The sequence below is a fragment of the Monodelphis domestica genome, chromosome 4 (genome assembly GCF_027887165.1).
Source record: "Monodelphis domestica isolate mMonDom1 chromosome 4, mMonDom1.pri, whole genome shotgun sequence".
NCBI classification, from domain to species: Eukaryota; Metazoa; Chordata; class Mammalia; order Didelphimorphia; family Didelphidae; genus Monodelphis; species Monodelphis domestica.
In genome coordinates, this window is record NC_077230.1 from 16,930,182 (window position 1) to 16,948,368 (window position 18,187).

At 32.0% G+C, this 18,187-nt stretch overlaps 1 protein-coding gene across 12 annotated transcripts in view; it reads right to left on the reverse strand.

Annotated features, from left to right (window-relative positions):
- KDM6A (lysine demethylase 6A) overlaps positions 1-18,187 on the reverse strand; it is a 252,356-nt gene that overhangs the window by 18,717 nt on the left and 215,452 nt on the right. For all 12 annotated transcript variants that reach the window (XM_056826093.1, XM_007493305.3, XM_001366285.5 and 9 more), the window contains 6 exons: positions 10,648-10,777; positions 4,068-4,173; positions 3,364-3,569; positions 833-897; positions 649-723; positions 43-191 (listed from right to left, as the gene is read on the reverse strand). In XM_056826093.1, the coding sequence (XP_056682071.1) occupies positions 43-191; positions 649-723; positions 833-897; positions 3,364-3,569; positions 4,068-4,173; positions 10,648-10,777 (731 nt within the window). The remainder of the gene's footprint in view (positions 1-42; positions 192-648; positions 724-832; positions 898-3,363; positions 3,570-4,067; positions 4,174-10,647; positions 10,778-18,187) is intronic.

Here is an 18,187-nt window from a genome sequence, read left to right on the forward strand (position 1 = left end):
ATGTTTTATATTCAATAGGTCATAAGAATGTAGTAAAGTTACCTGGAGTCCTGCTTCCAGGAACTTTCATGTACAGCTGCACTGTATTCATTCCTAATATCGTATGACCAACATGACTTAAAAGATTTCCTGCTGATACCACACGCACAAAAGCAGGTAGTTTTGTCAACTCGTGGAGTTGTAATTTCCACCTACAACAAAAAATAGCAGTTCAAAGTAAAAATCTAAATAAATATTTGAAAAAGTAAATTTATCACATAAAGGAAAAAGATGATTAAAACAGACAGTAATTTTTATGACAATATTGTAACTATAACATGAAACTTAAAACAAAAAAATCATACACTTTAAAATATTTTTACATAATTTAAATTTTGGCTATAGTACAGAAAAATTACTAAGGCAAAAGTTCTATACTTCAAAACCAGAACCCAACAACAGAGCCAATGTGCATGTATGAAAGTTAGTAACATTAATTTTCATACATATGATTTCTTTATAAAGTTGTTTTTAAGGCTGAGATAAATCATGTTATTTGAATGCACAGAAATTCAGTTAAACAATGTAAAGTTCACAATTATAATGTAATATAAATGTTTAAACTCAGGTTACAAAAACAAAAACAAATAAACAAAGATTCTAGCTTACTTTTTGTCATCAGACAAGTCAATGTTGGTCCCAAACTTGATTGTTTTAAAAGGTCCTTTTCTCCTCCGACCAGAGCTAGGGTTGAAGAAAGGGAAAAGGAAATTAAAAAAAAAAATGGATAGAGATGTCATTCATTGAATGCCTTTTTTAATAATAAATTAAATGCATGTTAAAAACCACTCACTTATCTGAAGATGTAGATTCACTATCTGAATGGTCCTTGTGGTGACTCTTCTTTTCATTTTCTTCCTGTGGTTAAAAAGTTTCTTTAGTATCTAATAAAAGATTGCCTCCAATAAGACATTTAACAATCACATTATGTATTTGTATAGCATTAACAAACTTCAGAAAAAAGTTTCCTAAACCACTATTTAAAAAAAAATTAACATTCTTAAAAAAACCAACTAATTTGAAGTATATAATCAAGATCAAAAAGAGATGGTCCAATGGCACAGTGCCCAACTTCTACAATATTACAAGTGAAATATTATAAAACTGAGGAATTTGATTGGTTTACAACTACAATATATATCCACTATAAACTTTAGCCTTCTGTTAAAAAAAAAAAGGCAAACAAACGATAAGAAGATGTCCAATTAGCAAAAGAAATACTATTCTGAATATATATAATGACATGAAGGTGGTCCTATATTTTTAAGGTTATACCAGCAGATAACGAGCATTGTTACCTCTTGCAAATGACTAAAAAGGTTTCACTGTGAACTTGATGACACCTGTGGGTCATCTGAAGACTAAACTGACTAAGTCTGGAGTAACGCTTCACTATGTTAACTACAGGGTAATGAATTTTTTAGCTAACATAATCCCCAAACCATTTACACTAGTTCATGAAGGGATTGCAATCAGTGGAGAGAAGAACCATGCTGGCAAAATCTGACTGTAGAAATATTAAAGAAGGATTATGCTAGCAGCAAGAAAATGGGATAAAGAATCAGGTTATAGCTCTAAAAAGAATAGGCCTGGTTCTCCTGGATGACCAGGAATTGTTTATTGTTAACATTATTTTGCTGGTATTTGGAGAACAAAGTGAAACCTATAGAAGAATTTTCTGGGTTACTTGAGTGAAGTCTGCCAAGGGCCAAAGGACTATCATAGTTTGTAAGCAGAAAAAAACACCACTATCAAAATAAAACCATCAAGAATAAGAGTTAAATACAATAGAGAAGTTAAATGATCTGATTCTAACTATTCTGGCCCAGTCAATTGACAAGGAACTCTTCTGACTTTTCTCTAGACAAACCACATTTACAATCCTGATTCATATATAAGAACTTGCTAAACATGCTCAGTTAAATCTTTTATAGTTAGAATATTTCAGGTCACATAGTGCTTTGAAATACATATTTTGCTTTTGCTCTATTATCTCCTTTTCCCTACTTTTTACACTCTTCTTCCTCTTTTATCACTTTTTCTCTCCTCTCTTCTTTCTGTCCCTCTTCATTATCATTCCATGACTGCAATTTTCCCTCTCTAAAGAGCTTCTGATAACTCTAAATGCTGCTAAGCATGCCATTAGTACTTAGTTGCATGCAGCTGAAAAATATATTTTCTAGGAGTAAAAAACAACCATATTACTAAGTTTAATTCTCAGAATACTTTTAAATATGAAGAAATCCAAAATAAATTATTTCTACTAACTCTACAACAATTTTAGTTCTAAATTGTGAAAGGTTAGGTAACTTAACAAAAAGCACATTTAAAAAGTACTTTTAAAACTGAGGGTTTAGGGGGTTTAAGCAACTGTGATAAGTGAAGAATAAACTTAAGATAAACAGGGTTGACAGGATATGAGGGATATGTAGTATATGTATTTAATTGTACCTATAAAGGAAATAGTGCTCTATTTTTAAAGCAATATTCAATAATTTCCTTTTTATGATTGATTTCTTAGTTGTATGGACACAACCAAGTGCAATTCTAATTCTGTAGGACTGTTTCAGATGGGCTGACTATTTTCAGTTCCATACTTGGGAGTTTTCCATATTGATGAAGTTCAAACTCTGTACCATATCCTCACATCCACCAAAGAAACAAATAAAAAATATTGAACTGAAGGGGAGAGGAGGGGCGGGAGACCCTCACCAATTCATTAGAGGGAAAATAAGCAGAAAATGAAGTCTTGGGACTCTGCCTATGTAAATGAGGGGGGGAAAGGATGGGGGTGGGGAGAAGGGTCCTCTCTAATCTTTGAAAACTCCTATTCTATTCCAAGGGAACAAGTTCATGTTTCCTTAGATAACAATTAGTTTTTCCTAAGACACCATCTACTTCAAGAAAAGTTGTTCTTTCTTTAATACTAAAACCCCAATAGAAGAGATTAAGATGAAATCAGTCTCATAAATTTAACTCTTTAACTTGTGTAATAATACTAAGGGAAAATGGATTTTTATTTTTGAATTATCTGTACAAGGTAGTCCCTTATTCTGTTTTGTTTACTTAAGAACTCATATATATTAGAATAAAAACATGCTTTAAATGAAAAATAATTTAAGGACTAGATGCTAAATAAATAATCCCTTATTTTGTAATCATTTGAAGAGCAAATTCAAGTAAAGTCCTACTGAGGCTTTAAAAGTCTATGGCAAATTGCCACCTAAAGGCAGGAACTATTAATACTTGAGTATAAATGAGATGAAATTTCTAGAGATACTTCAGCCTCTCTTAGATTTGCAATAATAATCTAGAAACACTTACTCTCAATGATTCCTGGAATGAGGAAGCCTGATATTGTGCATACTTAGCAATTGTTGTATGAGATCTATTACTTTCACAACGCCAAATTTTCTTGGTTCCAGTGGGGTCCCAGTTTTCATCTGAGGGCTGTAATAATTGTGTCCTCACTTCTACCACATGTTCATTATTTGCTTCTACCAAAGTCTTGGTTGAAAAAAGTCCCAGATCTTTAAAAAAAAAAGAAAAGAAAAGAAAAAATTTGAATTCAATTAATAAATGATAGTATTTCTTGAAACTTTAAGATATAGTTACAGGTTAAAGAATACTAATACTTCACAAATAGAGGATGGAAGACTACCCAAAGAAGTTAAATGTTTCCATAAACCTCATTCAAACAACCAAAAGGAAGACAATATTTTGTTATTAAGGTACTAAGTACCTAATTTCATAGACATCCTTAGCACATTGCAGTTTATCTCAACTAATGATGTTGTATTTTATATTATCTACACTAAATTTCTCTTTATAATAGGAAACTGAAAGTGTGTGCATGAAAAATTTTATGTGGCCCCAACCCCAAATATGTTTTCTATACAAGATAATGAAGTAGCCACTAAACTAAAAGATATATATGAAAGTAAATATTTGAAATTTGAGTATTACAATTAAAAAAACAAGTTAATTTCGTTAGACAATAAAAACTAAAACAAACAAAAAATTCATACCTAATTTGAGAGCTCCTGCAAGGCCACGTATTACAGTAACAGGGTTGTTTGGATTTGTACAAAATTGATGTAAAGGAGGAAAGAAAGCATCACGTTTATTTTCCAACTGCAAAATTAAAATGTACTGTTAGATCTCAGAAAAAAAATGTAGTTTTGTCTTTAAATATCACTTAGAAAATGACAAATTTTATAGTACTCCAAGAGTAACAGTGGTACTAAGTTTTCTAATTTCAAACTATAACAGTTTTATTCTACTCTCAAATGTGAAGAAAATTGTTATGATAATCAGTTTTTCTTTTTCACTCAAGACACTATTCAAACATAGGAAAACTCATGAAATGTAGATTTTACTGGTACATGAATATCTAATTAGACTTTAATGTAACATAATTTTCATAAAATTGCAGAAAGATGCTGAAAATAGCTTTTTATATCTTAATCAGTTACTTTAGAAGATGAAAACAGAATAGATGAGCAACTAAAATTTATCTACAATATAAGATATATAATATTATTCAAAATCAGGCTGGACAAGTGATGGAGAAAAAATACTTTATTACTGTTGCAAATCTTAAATTTAGAATACATAGAAAAAAAGAAACAAAACCCTGCATTCTAAACTAGAATTTTTTTTTGAATTATTGTATTTGGACTCTAGAGGGCAGAAGAAGTCAAATCTCAAAAACACACTTTAATATCTTTTCAGGTAAAAAAAAAACACTGAAATAAGTTATATATTATTTTAAAATATAATTTATAAAAATGATATAGATATTTTAGTTAAGAATAACGTGGGGCTGGCAGAATAAAAAAGCCGAACCCAGCCAAACTCTTTCAACATTCCCATTTAAACAACTTTAATGCAATGCCTCAAATAAAATCTTGAAGTGGCAGAGTCAACAAATGACCAGATGATGTTTTTGGAGCTCAGGTTAACTATATGGTTGCCAGAAGTAGTCTGTGATACCAAGGTAGACATGGGACTAGAGCACAGCAGGAACACCAATGATGGGTCTTTGATGCAGCTACAATAACAGCAGCACCTGCTTCCTCCAGAGCTCTCACCCCAGAAACATTAAGGAGGATAAACAGTTTGTTAGAAAGTTATAGCAGGGAACTTTTTTGCAGGTATGGGATATAGCAAGCAAGTGTTGACTGTCAATTCTATTTACCCATACTCAGTTCTGGGCTGCAGATTCAGGACAGAGAAGAATGCTTGTAATAGGTCACACAGGAGAAAGGGCTCTAGTTACAGCTCTAGAGCCAAGAGAAGTACTAGCACAAGCAAGCTGCAGATAGATGCAAGCCATCTGGACATAGTTGCAGGGTCTAAAGGAATGCTAGAACTTGTGGCTATGGCTATAGGAGAGCAGGGACTCTTCCTAGGTAAAAACCAGAACAGAGACCAAGAAGCACTGATCACTCCACTCTCATTATACCATCTTTCAAGCAATGAAAATTCACAGGTCTCCTGAACTAGCTCTGAAAATAGTTGGACAAAAAAGCCTCTTAAAGCCTAGCACTATGCCTATTCACTCTGCAAGTTAACTCAAAAGTAAAGAAATAAGCTAGGAAAATGAGCAAACAAACAAAACAAAACAAAAAAGAAAAAGAAAAAAGGAAATTGACAATAAAAAGCTACTGAGGTGGCAGAAAATACCAAGAAAATAGATACAAGCAAAGCTTCAAAAGAAACTGTTAAATGTAGAAAGATCAGCAAGAATCCTAGATGTTAAAGAAAGACATTTTTAAGACCGGTATAGGAAAAATTGGCGAAAGAAATTAGAATCATGAAAGTGTAAGGTACACATACAAAAATTCACTAAAGAAAAGAACTTCTTAAAAAAAAAAGTTAAATTGGCCAAATGGTGAAAGATGTACAAAAACTCACTGAAGAAAATAATTTCTTAAAAATTAAAACTGGACAAGTTGAGGCTAATGACTGCATAAGCCATCTAGAAGTAATAAAATAAAGTCAAAAGAATGAAAGAATAGATGAAAATGTTTAACATTTCACTGGAAAAACAACTGACCTGGAAAACAGAAGACAATTTAAGAATTATTGCACTGCCTGAAAATCACGAAAAAGAAAAAGATCCTAGATATAAATAACCATATTTAAGAAATTATCAAGAATAACTGCCTTGATTTCATAGATCAAGTGGAAAGATAGAATTTTAAAGAATTCACACATCCTGTCCTGAGAGATCCCAAATCAAGAAGAAAATATTGCATATATTTTTGTTATGATACACGCACACACACACACACACAATATATATATATATCATTCACAGTCAGAAATAAACAATTCAAATATTGTGAAGCTACAATATGGATCACACAAGATTTAGCAACTTCCACATTAAAGAAGCAAAGAATTTAGAATGATATTTTGGAAGGAAAAGGAGCTATGATTACAACCAGGAATAATCTACGCAACAAAACTGATTATGTTCTTTTATGGGAAAAAGATGGATATTTAATAAAACAAAAGAATTCTAAGAAAATACAGCTGAACAGAAAATTTGACACTGAAAACACATAAAATAGGAAATCAATGAAGTCAAAAGGTTGATGTTCCTGTATAAGTAATATGAAACATGTAACTTACAAGAACTGAATCATTACTATGGTGTTGTATGGGGTCTACATAGACGAGATGTATAAGTGTAAGTCAACTGTGAGAGGGACAGGGAAAGGAAGAATAGGAAAATTTTTCTCACAAAAAAAGAGATGTGCAAGGAAAAAATTATAATGAAGTGGAAAATGGAGAGGGTGGTAAGCAATGTTTAAAATGTTTATATGCTCAGTTGGATATAAAAAAAAAAATTATCTTACCCAATACAGAAATAGAAGAGGAAGGGGATAAATGATAATGGGGTGTTGTAGAGATGATAAAAGAGGGGGTAGTAGATTAAGTGGTCAAAAGCAAAATGAATTTTTGGGGAAGGATGGGATAAAGAGAAAGAAAAAAGAAAACAGGACAGAGGTAAATAACCAGTTAAGAAATGAGCTCACCCCTATGAAATAGAAGCAGATAGCAAAACAGGATTGGGGGGGGGGGGGGGGGGGGGGCGGCGGCACCATGGGCGGCAAGAGTAGCAATTATAATCTGAGACAAATTAAAAGCAAAAATAGACCCAATTTAAAAAGATAGTCAGGTAAACTATTATTTTGCAGAATGGCATCAAAGATAATGAAGTAGTATCAAAAATTTTATAGCAAATTTCTGTCATAAAGGCCCCATTTCTCAAATATATAGGGAATGGGATCAAATTTATAAAATAAAAGCCATTCCTTGATTAATAAATGGTCAAAGGATGAGAACAAGAAGTTTGCTAAAGAAAGAAAAACTATCAAAAATGATTAGGGAGGCAAATTAAAATTATTCTGAAGTATTACCACACAACAATGAAATGAAAAATGCTGAAGGAAAATCAATACACACTAATGAATTTCTGGTAGAGTAGTGAACTGATCTAATTCTACATATTGTACAGAACTATCTGAAACTATAAAAGTGTATATCCTTTAATCTAGCAATACCATTACTAGGTAAATACCCCCCCACCCCCCGCTCCAGACAAAAGACAGACAACACACACACAATATTTATGGCAGCTTTTTTTGCAGTGGCAAAAAATTTAGAAATTGAGGGTAAAGTCATTAATTGGGGAATGGCTGAATAAGTTGTGGCACATGATTGAGACGGAGTATCATGTGATGAGGGGAGTAGTTTCAGGAAAAAAACATGGCAAGATTTATATGAATTGATACAAAGTGAGTGAAGAAAACCAGGAGATCATTGCTCACAGTAATAGCAATGTTGCAATGGTGGTTAACTTTGAAAAACCTGCCTATTCTGATCAATACAATGAACCAAGACAATTCCAAAGGACTTTAAAAAATGTTATCGATGTCCAAAGAGAAAACTAATGAACACAAGGTAAAAATTGAGTATGATTTTTTTGCTTTCTTTTTTTTTTTGCAATATAGCTAATATGAAATGTTTTACATGGTTTTATATGTGTGTGTGTATATACATACATACATACATAGTTGATATATTTATTATTTGTGATCTCAATGGGTGGGAGAGGGGAAGGAGAGAATCTGAACCCAAATTTCAAAAAGAAAAGAATACTCCATCCCCAAAACAATTTTCTTTTTAAGAAACAAGTAGTAATCCTATGAGATACATAGCCTTTGTAGTGTTCTCTCTATTTTGTAGATGAAGAAACTAAGGTGAAATAAGAAATGTGAAATGATCACGGGCTGGATCAAGGAATCAAATCCAGGTTTCTCCTAACTCAAAGGGCTCACATAACATTTGGTTTGCATCCCTCTGATGACTATATATCAATCATTTTGTATTTTAATTGTGTATATGTCAAACCCTACCATTAGGCACCTAGGAGGCACAGTAACTAAAGTGATAGTCAGGAAAACTTGAGTTCAAATTCTGGCTCAAGTCAAGCTGACATGACTATTTTAGTGTTCAAATTTTCAAAAGGCAGATAATAGCTTTTCTATTTCCCAGGACTGTTGTGAAGAAAAAAATATGTGTAAAGTGCTTTGCAAACTTAAGTTATAAGGCAAGAGTCATATCTAATTTAATGTGTTTTTACCCACTATCACAAATAAGATTATGCAAAAATAGGAAATAAATGAATGTAGAAGCTATAAAAAACTACAGCAAAACAAACAAAATCTGCTCTAAGGAGTACTGAAGAATTAATGTGAGAGTACTGAAGAATTAATGTGAAAGTATCCACTTTTGACTTCCTATCCATCATATCTTTTTCTTTTTTTTAAAACCCTTACCTTCTGTTTTAGAATTAGTACTAAGTATAAGAAAGTAGGGTTTGTTTAGTTTCTTGCCCAAAGACACACAGCTAGGAAGTGTCTGAGGCCATATTTGAACCCAGGCCCTCCTATCTCCTGACCTGGCTCTTTATCCACTGAGTCACTTATCTACACCTTCCATCATAACTTTTTACAACTTTTGAATCCAAATTTATATATGCCAAAATTTGTATTTCTCCAGTTTTAATTCTAAGTGATGATCTCATTGCTATCATCTACTTAGCTTGTCATGCCTCTCCTAAGATATATTTTATTCCCCGTCTTTCACTCTACCATGACAAACACCCGTGAGGTAAGTACCCCAAACATCTCATTTCAACAAATATTTATTGTCTACCATGGGCATAATGTATGCACCTGAGTAATAAAAAATGATTAAATCTCCAGTCCCTTCCCTATTGAAGCTTACTACCTAATAGGAAAAATAGTTATATGAATAAGAAGGATGCTAAATTTAACCAAAAACTAAATGAAAGGTAACACATGAAAATCTGATACAGGTTTGAGAGAGACAGAGAATGAGAAAAAATCCTCCAAAGGGGTTGAATAATTAAAATTTGAACTGCCTATTTCCATTCTGTTAGAACAATTACTAATTACCATATATAATCATAATTTTGAGTAGTGTAAATTCTAATACATACAACTACTTCTGAGAATTTACTTCCCCCCTACTAAATAGGATTTAGTAGGGTGGAAAGAATACTGAATTCTGATTTACATGATCTGCAATTACAATACTCTTTTCATTACCAACATGTTGTGAAAAATTAGACATCACTTTTTTTCCAGGCTTAAATTTCCATAGCATTACATAAGTTATTACTGACTGAGGTAATGGGAAAAAGGATGCAGTATGACAATTTAGCAAAGAAAAGAGGTTTGCTCTTTTGAGCAAACCTCTAAAAAGAAATGTCTTAGAATTTCAGGCACTGGAACAACAGGAACAAAAGAACAGAAGTTATCAAATGCAAAGAAAGCTATGGGGTAAGAAAACAGTAATCGTAAAAAAGTAATGGCAGCAACTAGGCCAGTCAGTCTAGAGGGCAGAATATGTGGGAGGGTGTCATGAGACAAGGCTAGAAGAAAGGTAGAATTGACAACATATTGCAGGGAATCTTGCCTGATGAAAGTCTAAAGAATTTTATTCTCAGGACAATATGCAGTTATGAAGGTGTTCAATGGTGATATTTGTTGCATTCAATTAACTCAGGTAATGCTAATAGGAATGGAAAGAAAGAATGAACAGAATGGAATAAGGAAAATCCACATAAGAAAACACTGCAGCTATAAGGGATAAAAGATAATGATAGTCTCTAATCAGGATGGTGGCATTGGAAAAGGAAAGGAGGAATGGTTTGGATAGCAAAGATAATAAAATCTACACATTGATAAAAAATTAATGCAAAATGACTAGCTTGGGGGAGACATCACAAAACTAAGGAAAAAACTAGAAAATAAATGGCTATTGGATTCTCTTTACACTAATGCAATTATATTTTAAAGGACGGTTGTTCTCTATCATTAATCAAAATTTTTAAAAACTTATCTAATAAATATACTATATTGAGCTTGTCTCCAGTAGATTCTAAAGTATTTATCAAAGAGTATAATAGAAATTTCTTAGAAAAACAGGATTGCTAATACAATAAAGCATAAATGGCATCCAAAAAAAGCATTGATTATTTCTAATCGATTAGTTCCTACTCACATAAATACTAGGTGTAGGTGGATTCAACTTGTCTTTTGGCAAGGGAGGATATGGTGACGGTGGTGGTCGTGGAGGTGGACATTTATCCAATAAAATGCTACTATTAGACAAGCCATTTTTGCCAAGATTCCTTAAAAAGAAAAAGAATGACATAAAATCAGCTGCATTTATTTTTACTCAGAAACCAGAAAAAATAAATCATAAGTTAAAATCAAACTAATTCTTAATTCATACCATGTATGTTTTAATACCAAACAAACTGAAAAAAAAAATTTAGATCAATCAAGTATATATCATTTCAGAGCAATTATCAATGCTAGCAAATAAGTGGTTTTTGGTTTTTAGAGAATGAAACAAACTGGAGAGAAATTAATTGCTAATGACAAGGCTCTGCCAATAATAGAAAAATATGACAGTAATACCTAAATTAATTTATGGATTCAATGCCATATCAATAAAACTACGAAAGGATGATTCTTTTATGAACTAGACTTAAAAAACGAAATTCATTTAGAGGAATCACAAAGAATCTTAACTAAGGAGGAAAAAGAGGCCAAAGAGTTCCAAATCTAAGAAATAGTAATCATCAAAATTACTTATAATTAGTTAAAAAAGATAGAAAAGTTTGCCAGTAGAACAAATCAGATGTACTAATGGAAGACAGGTGCATGCTATTCGATAGATAAATCCAAAGGGCTAAAACTGGAAAAAAATTTTCTGAGAAAACTGTAAAGAAGTAAGGGAAGAAATTAGGTTATTATCAATATCACTATATTAAAATAAATTCCAAATAAGTAGATTCAGGATTTTTTAAAAGTTAAAGAATGAAAAAATCCCCCCCCCAAAGAAGGATATTTTTCACAACAATGAATACAGGAAGAGTTCTGACCAAGTACAGAAAGAAAGGATGATAGGAGTTAAAGAACTCATTTTGATTATATTATATTGCAAAGTTTTGGACCTAGTAAAATCAATGCCATTGAAATTTGAAGGAAAACAGATTTGGGAAAAATTCCTCAAAACTTATTTATCTGTTTAAGGTATGATATCAAAGATGTACAGGAAATTATTAATAGAATTTATAGAAATTCAAGTTATATATTTGAATATATGTACCCACACATGCTTGTATATACATGTGTCTACACACACATACATAAGTCATTCTCCAATAAATGGTTAAAGAACATAAACAGATGCCTTTCAAAAAGAAAGTTACCAACAACCATATGAAAAAAGGTTCCGAATTACAAATAATTAAAAGAATTCTGGGGTTACAATTCAGTTTCATGAGATGAAACTCTTCCCAATTAGAATCTTCATCATTCATTCATTTACAGCCATTGAACATCACTATCAAAATCATTTAATGAATGTAGTTTTTTAAAAGATGTGCCTTTCAGGGAAAAGCTTTTAGTTATTAAAACCACTATGCAATTTCCAAAATATAATCACCTACTGGCTTCCTCCTATTAAATTGTTTTTATTTCACTTTCCACTTGGTTATTTTGGATTTATTATCAATTCAGGGTTACATATCATTTTTGACACTTTCTAGCTAGGTATAATTATCTGAAAATCACTTTTCAATGCTCAAGGAAATACTCTACAACTAAGTTAAATAAGTTGACAACAATCAGCAACCGTGGAAGAAGACTAGCTATTAGGAGCTCCTTATACTTAAGGAATCAAAGATCTAGAAGAAAAAATTAACTTTATGGGGCAGCTAGGTAGCCTGCAGTCAGGAGGGCCAGGGTTTAAAACTTGCCTACACAAAACATGTCCTACACGTGTGACACTGGGCAAGTCACTTAACCCCCAATTGCCTAAGCTCTTCTGCCTTGGAAACTCTGATACTAAGACAGTAGCAGGAAAGGATTAAAAAGAAACAAACAAAAAAAAAACACACCTCAACATTTTTGGCTATATTTCCTTGATATAAGGAATTTTGAGTGAGAAAACCTCATCTACACAATATAGACAACTGACAAATGATTCTACAGCTTAGAGAGTTGAAGAGGGCTGCTTTGGGGTACATAATTTAAGGGACTTATCCAAGGTCAAGGAGTCTATACTGTATCACAGATGGAACTTAACTCAAACTAGGTCTTTCTGTTTTACTCCTAAAGCAGGCGGGCTGTCTATTCACTATGGTTATTCTTAATCATAACATAATAATGAATACAAATTATAACAAAAAATTAAATATAATTTGAAATTATATATATATATAGGAAATAATGATTTGTCATTTACACCCTACAGTTATAATTAAGACAATTCATCTAAGATAGAAATTTTCAAATAGTGAAGTCTTAAAATATGATCTCCAAATTCATGATTAAAATATATAATTTATGATTTCTGCAGGGTATACATAAAAATAATATAGTACACATTTACTAATGATAAATGAGAACAGATTTTCTCTAACATTAATTCAACAAAATTACATAAAATGGCTATTCATGAAAAATTAGTTGTCCTTACTTTTTTACATGATGTGAATCAAGTGCATATATGAAGATATACATGGTTTTTAACAGTGAGTACATATATGAAGGAAACAAAAATTTTTATATGCCTAATATTAATTTCACAACCACCCCTTGCTGTTACCTCTTTTATAAAAAAAAATGGGCTTAAAACATTTAAGTAATTTGGCCATAGTCACATGTTTCAGAAACAGAATTTAAATACATGTTTTTTTAGATTCTAAGATCTCTTTCTACTACACTGCCTCCTATACAAAACAAATCACTGAATCAATTAAAGATAAGTGACTTGTTATTTTGAAATTTCTCTAACTATAAAACCGAAGGTTAAAGGTTTTAGAAGTAACACAAAAAAATCTAAAATGAAAGTAATTGCTATTCACCAATGTTTCTAACTTAATTCTAGAGGTACACAAGGACTATCTTTTAACAAATAATGCACAAGATATTTTCTTGTCAACATTTCTAAAATCATGTCTAAAGTAAAAAATAAGTTGGATTTCAAAGAATAGTTAGATGTTAAAGGTCAGGAAAGTCTAGGTTCAAATCGTGCATCAGACACTTATTAGCTGTCATTATATATACAGTAATAACTGTCTCAGTTTCCCAATCTATAAAATGAGGATAAAAATTGCACACACTTCAGTTACATGAATCAAATGCTTTATAAACCTTAAAGTGATATAAAAGAGTTCATGTAACTGTTCTATCAGTCTATATTATAACAAATATTACAAAAGAAAGCATAAAAAGAAGCCCCAAAGAGACTATGAGCTGACTTACATTTGGGAAATTATGAAATATTTTCAGTGACTTCAAAATTTCAGAGCAGTTGCAAATCTGCACTGGTAGAGGAAGCTTCTCACCAGGACATTCCCACTTGGATAAAATCACTAGCTTAGTTTTTAAAAATTACAATGTTTTAAGAAAAATTTAGTCTACTGATTAGTTAGAAGAGCAGAAAATAAAAAATTAAATATGACACTCTAAAATTTAAGATGCTTGGAGAATTCTGCCAAAATAAATTTTACATTGTACAAAGCAAGATGACAGTGCTTAAACACAGGGAATAATCAAATAGAAAATAGCCATTAGTTAAAAAAAGACATGAGGTTCCTGATACATTGTAATAAAATAATTTAGACATGACTGAATTAAAATTTATATACAGAAAAAAAGGAAAAACTACATTTCTATCTTTTCACTGCATGTGGTACTAACCACCATAAGCATTATGTTGAACTGACAGCATTTGTATTAACATGGCCATTACTTTAAAAACAGAACAGGAATATGATAAAAATTAATTATATCATAACCATGAATAACTTCTTAATGATTAGAATCTCACTTTTTGAAGGACAGACGTTACCAGAAAAGAGTAACTGTAAGTTATTAATGTATGTAGATCTGATACAAGTTAATAATGAAATCATTTAAAAACTGTACCTTGGCTTTGTAATATATGATAAAACTAATAGCTAATTATAAATATCCTTCATGTTATTCATAATACTTCAAACCAAACAATGGAGAAATCTATGAAAATTTAAGGAAGTAAAAAAAAAAAAAGCTGAAAAGCCCAGTTGCCTTCATTTTGCACTCAACCACTCCTTCTCACCACAGTCTGGATATACATAGGCTAATTGCTAAGAAAAATAATGTGCAACAAGCCATTTTACTGTCCACTTTTCCTCCATGGTCATTACTATCCAGATCACTGTCTATACTTCCAGGGTTTCAGTTTTTAAATAAACCATTTTATACACACCACATGACCCATGAAAATAATGGTCTATACTTTACACAATTCTCTCTTAAAGTAGTATATTATTTTTGTTAATTATGCCAAGTTAAAATTATAAAAAAAGAAAGAATACGTATTTTGCTTCTAGTAAGTCCTTTGTTGTGGTCTGTTAAGTAGAAGAAAAAGTCTTTCTTTCTCAGCCTCTATATGAAGTAGAACATGTTTATACAATTAGCTGTCAGCGTGGAAGACAGAAAGAATCAGGATATGAGGGGATAATGTATGGAATAGGAGGAAATTAAGATAAGAGCAAGAAGAAGGTCTTGGGAAATAGATTATGTATGTGGGGAAAGGATGGGGAAGGAAATTCTGATTAAGAAAAATAAACCAAAGTATAATCTTGAACGTTTTCAGCAGTGAGGAAAATGGCCAGGAAGGAAGGACATGTGGAATTAAAACTCAGCTCATCTCCAAAGGCTAGGTAGATTCATTATACTACACACAATACTTTGTAAATTAATAAAAAGTCAATAAACACCCCTTTACCTTGCCTAAAATTAAAAAAAAAAAAAGAATCCTATGGCTGTGCTAAGAACAAAAATGGCATTTTCTTGAAAAGGCAGTTGGAAAAAGAATTAAGGAGAAATTTTAAGAGATCTTTCAATTATAAAAATCTCATGTCACCCCGCACCCTAACTTTTCTTTCAAGATTCATCATAGTAAGAGTAAACAGCAAAATCTTGTAACTAAAGCTTTATCCAGTTGTTTTCTGTTCTTTCTACATTTATCATCTATCATCTACAGTACATAGAAAGCAGCCTGAGAGAAATTTTGTAATTTTTGAGGAAAATGGGAAGGGAGCATGAAGAGAAGGTAGGAGAGACATAAAGGGAGTTTTAGATAACCAATTCAGAATCAAAAATAATTTTCATTATCTTGTTTACATAAACTCTCAATAATTCACCATAACTGAAAGGTCAATGCCAATAAGTGAAAATTGCATAATATATCATTTTTTAAAAAAAGACAGTATAATAGTTTGTAACTGAAAATAATGACATGAAGAGCCCAGTTGTGAATTACAGAAACTGTCCCTTAATGAAAAAAATCAATAATATAATCCTAAAAGCATTATTATAGTAATATGCATAATACTTATTTGAAAGTAACCCAAAAAGTGCTTTAAAAATTACTTTCATGACATGCTTCTTTGTTAATATCAAACCAGATATGCACTTTTTGATTATCAAAAAATTTCCCAAAGGTTTAAATTAATGATCTTTAAAAGTTAAAAAATTTATAAGACCAAGATATAAATGTTTTTTAGATTGTCATTTCTAATTACCCTTAACACTGCTCTCTCCCATTTAGCATACAAATCTTGGAGTTAATAAAGCAGTTTTTGTTTAAAATGTAGGGTCTGAGGAAGGGAGTCTATATCTTTAAAGAATAGCATCATAGCTAAAATCATGGTTTGAGCATTTATATGGTATATGATGTCAAAATCATTTACATTTTCAAAGCCTCAAGTTTCTTGATCAGGAAAAGATGATGTTTGCATTAATAAATTCATAGGTTTTGAGAGGAATTTATTTTGTAAATGTTGTAAATCTATATAAAGCAATACACATGTATCCAATAGATCCAAAAATCTTAGTGCAGTATTAAGTTTTAATAGTAGCTTAAAATTTCACCAAGACTTTTCTGATACCCTACTTAAGGAAGATACTTCAAGGAAATGGATTCTAAGCTTCAAAGCACATTAATGAACCAAATTTAGAGTTTTACAATTTTCTGGATAAATCCAGAGCAGAATATTAATTATTTTTAAATGTATTTAGTAAGGTGGGAAGTTTCTCCTGGAATAAGGGAAAAAACAGATGGACAAAAGCTGACCTCAGAAGGAAAAAATAGCTTTAAACATCCAAGGTCAGACTGCTTATATAGAAAGAACAATGAGAAGATATGGTTTTCATAACAGAGGAACAAGTAAAAGACAAACACTCTGCATACACTACAAATTGATGCTATCCAGTGCCAGGACAATTCTTCCCTTCTTCTCTGATCTTAACACATCAACTTTTTTAGACTTTCTCTTCTCATACCAGCCAAAAGACCAGCAAGTCAAGCAACCAATTAGTCAGTGCTTACTAAGTGGCATGCACTGTGCTAAGAAGTATTGCCCTCAAGGAATTCCTAATCTAATAGGAAGACAACATGTAAACAGCTAGGAAAGTACAAAACATATGAAGTAGATGGAAGGTAATCAGAGAGGGGAAAGCATTAGCAAGATGGGAGGAATAGGTAAGGCTTGGTAGGTAAGATTTGAGATGAGTATTATAAAAAAATCAAGAAAACTCACATGCAGACAAGTAGGAGTTAGAGTAGAGGTTGTAGAGCATTTCAGGTGTGGGAGACATGCAGGTAAAAGTGATGAAAAGGAGTGTTATTTTCCCTTGATACCTTTCCTATTGATTATTTTCAATTTATCTTACATACACACACACACACACACACACACACACACACACACACACACACACACACACGTTTGCTTGCAACCTCCCCTGTTAAGACTATAAATTATTATTTGAATAGGGACTTTTATCTCCTTATATCATCCTTCTTATTTGCAGAATATCCCTCCCCTCTACCCCCTCCCTCTCTCTCCCTTTCCACTCTGCTTCTTCTCCTGAACTCCAAATATAACATTTCTAAAGGCCTACTTGACACCTCCTTCTAAGATGTCCTCTATGTATCTCATACACAAAGCAGAACCCATTATTTCTGTCAAGAGCACAGTCATCCAGGTTTATATTCTGAGAGTAGCTCTCAGTTCCTTCCTCATCCATTTCCAAGTAGCTGGAAAGTTTGGGTGATAGATTCATCCCTCCCCTTCTCTTGACTCACATAAATACCAGCCCTGTCCAGATGCTCATAAACTCTCTGTGGACAATCATAATAGCTTATTAATTGGTTTCCCTGCATTAATCTCTATTCTTTCGAATCCATCCCTCCACAGTAGCCCAATTTCTATTTCTCAAGTGCCCATCTGACCACATCCCTCTGGTGCTCAAGAACCTGTAATTTTTCGCCATTGTTTCTAAAATAAAATGCAAACTTGTAGCATGGCTCTATTTGACCTACCCAGACTGATGACACATTGGAAGAGCTACTTCTGGGACTCAATGATATCCCACACCCTTATTTCTATTCCTAGAATCCTTAGATATTCAAATTTGAGCTCATTGTTTTTTCTTTAAAGATGCCTTTCATGGTTTCCCTGTGATTAGTGCCC